General features: G+C 34.4%; 1 protein-coding gene across 1 annotated transcript; it reads right to left on the bottom strand.

The window, feature by feature from the left end:
• Positions 1 to 1,350: 1,350 nt before the first annotated feature.
• LOC143647913 (olfactory receptor 5H8-like) lies at positions 1,351 to 2,280 on the bottom strand. Its single transcript, XM_077117597.1, has one exon. The coding sequence runs from the start codon at positions 2,278 to 2,280 to the stop codon at positions 1,351 to 1,353; it is 930 nt and encodes a 309-aa protein (XP_076973712.1).
• Positions 2,281 to 2,578: the final 298 nt, after the last annotated feature.

A 2,578-nucleotide genomic window follows, 5' to 3' on the forward strand; every position in this document is an offset into this window, starting at 1 on the left:
TGGGATCAGTAGGAATGTGTGTGGGATGTTAGTGCTCAGAATGCAAAAGAAGGGTGTGGACCTGAAGATGAGTCACTTATTATACTAACAAATTAGGGTATGGGGAAAACTAACTTTCAAGGATTTTTCAGGTATAAGACATCCATTTTCATGTCTTCATCCACTGAGCATTGGGTCATCATATCATCTTAATATTACTTGAATTTTGGTAATATGCAACCAAACCCCCCGATGTTCAATCACACATTCCAACAATATTTAAATGTCATTTAGATTTGTATATCTTATTAACATTTCTAATTGTGGGAAAATTGCTATTGCGCTATGTCTTTTTTATGGTCTACCCAACCCCAACTTAATTCTAATTATTCTATCTAATCTATTAACCTTCTGAATTATGGGAGCTTTTCAGATCATCCAACAATGCACAAACACAACTGGAAAGGGCCTCAGAATGTATGTTTATGGTGGGAGGCAATTGACCTCCTCACATTTTTCTTAAACACACTGATCTGAGAGCAGCTTCTTAAAGTTTGGTCCTGTCTTCACTGTCTTAACTCATTTAACATTTTTTTCTCAATCGATTCCCATTTCTGCTTACTTCTCTTTGTGATATATGATGTAATACCTACAAGAAATGGCATTAAATATTTTGTAATAGATTAGAATGAAAGGTCTTGAATGTCTAGCAAAATTGGTGGGCCTTATTTACACTCACCCAAACAAAACCCTGCCAGCCCTATAGAGTTAAATGTGATATGAATCTTTAAGGTATATGGTGTTTTAAGAGATCAAAGTCATCCTACTCAAGTCCTTTCAGAGGAATGACTCTACCTCGATACTTAATACATAGAAAGCCATGTTGAAGAACATGTAAACATTTTAAATATTAATACTTGACTTCTTCTTTAAATGACAAGCTTGACATGATTAAATTTTATTATATGTTTTGAGTAAAATACATAGATAGTACAAGAACTTATTAGGGACTAACGGTTCAAGTTATTAAAACATTGGAGCAAAATATAATCTATTATGCTGCTGGATTCTGGTCTCCAGTATTAAGTTGACAGTTTTTACATCTATATTCATAAAGTTAATTGATCTGTAGTTTCCTTTAATTTAGATGTCTTTCTACTTGGCTTTGCTATCAGAGTAATGCTATCCCACAGAATATAAGAAGAGTTCTCTGGAAAAATGAGCATAACCACATTAACAAGATTTTAAAATATGAAAGTGTAACTACAATTACAGAAAACTGTACACACTAACCAAATCATGACCACATCTAATTGCACAAATTTATGACTGTTTTAATAAAAAGGAAACATATTAGCTGAGAACTTCACATTAGCATTTCCTTTTTAACCTCTTAGCCAGTGAATCCATGACTTTCTTATTTCTCAGGCTGTAGATAATTGGATTTAAAAAAGGAATTATGACTGTATAAAAGAGAGAATCCACCATATCTTGATCATCTGCCTGAGAAGATCTGGGGTGCACATACATGAAGAGAAGAGGGCCATAGTATAGAGAGACAGATAAGAGATGAGCTCCACAGGTGGAGAAAGCCTTCATTATGCCTTTTAAAGAATTATTTCTTAAGACTGAAAAGAGAATAGATGTATAAGAGAAAAGAACTGTCATAATGGTGACTATCTGAATTGAACCAGAGAAAATAAAAGCCATCAGAAAATTGATAGAAGTGTCAGTACAGGAAATTTTAAGCAATGGTATGATGTCACAGTAGAAATGATGTACAATGTTGGACTTACAGAATGTTAATCTGAATAAAAAGCCTTCATGAATTGAGGCATGAATGAGGCCACCTACAAATGAACAGACTGACAGCTGGATGCATAGTCTATTGGTCATAATCACAGGATAGAGTAAAGGTTTGCATATGGCTACGTATCGATCATATGCCATTGTTGCCAGTAGAAAACATTCTGTGGTTCCACTGAAAACAAAGGAAAAAAATTGAATCATGCATGCAGATAGAGTTATCATTTTACTCTTGGCCCAGAAACTGACAAGCATCTTGGGGGTCACTGTGGATGACAGCCAGGCATCAACAAAGGCTAAACACCCAAGAAATAAGTACATGGGGGTGCGAAGGTGAGCATCATTCCAGATGAGAGCAATCAGTCCTAGGTTCCCCATCATGGTGATGAGATATACCATAAAGAACACCAGAAATAGGGGGATTTGCCACTCTGGTTGAACTGCAAGTCCTGTGAGAACAAACTCTTTCATCAATGTTGTATTTTCTTTTCCCATGTCCTCACTGGATTTCTCCTGAAACAAGATGAAATACATGCAAGAAGAACATTCACTTATGGTATATACAATGCAAAATGTGGTTGAGGAATTCAAATGAATCATCCTCTTATCAAAATAACTTTTTAATTTTATCTAGCACTACTATTATTGGTGAAAACTATTTTTGGGAGATTGAAGAAATGAAAATGATTGCAATAATCTTAATTCAAATAAGCCTAGGAAATAACAAATGTAGAAAAAAAGCAAAAGACATTCTAAGTATTCTAAGTATATGCTAAATATATAGGTATACTGA

The sequence above is a fragment of the Tamandua tetradactyla genome, chromosome 10 (genome assembly GCF_023851605.1).
Source record: "Tamandua tetradactyla isolate mTamTet1 chromosome 10, mTamTet1.pri, whole genome shotgun sequence".
Classification (NCBI taxonomy): Eukaryota; Metazoa; Chordata; class Mammalia; order Pilosa; family Myrmecophagidae; genus Tamandua; species Tamandua tetradactyla.

Coding starts and splice junctions, on each gene's coding strand:
- LOC143647913 (XM_077117597.1), bottom strand. CDS start 2,280: ATGGGAAAAGAAAATACAACATTGATGAAAGAGTTTGTTCTCACAGGA.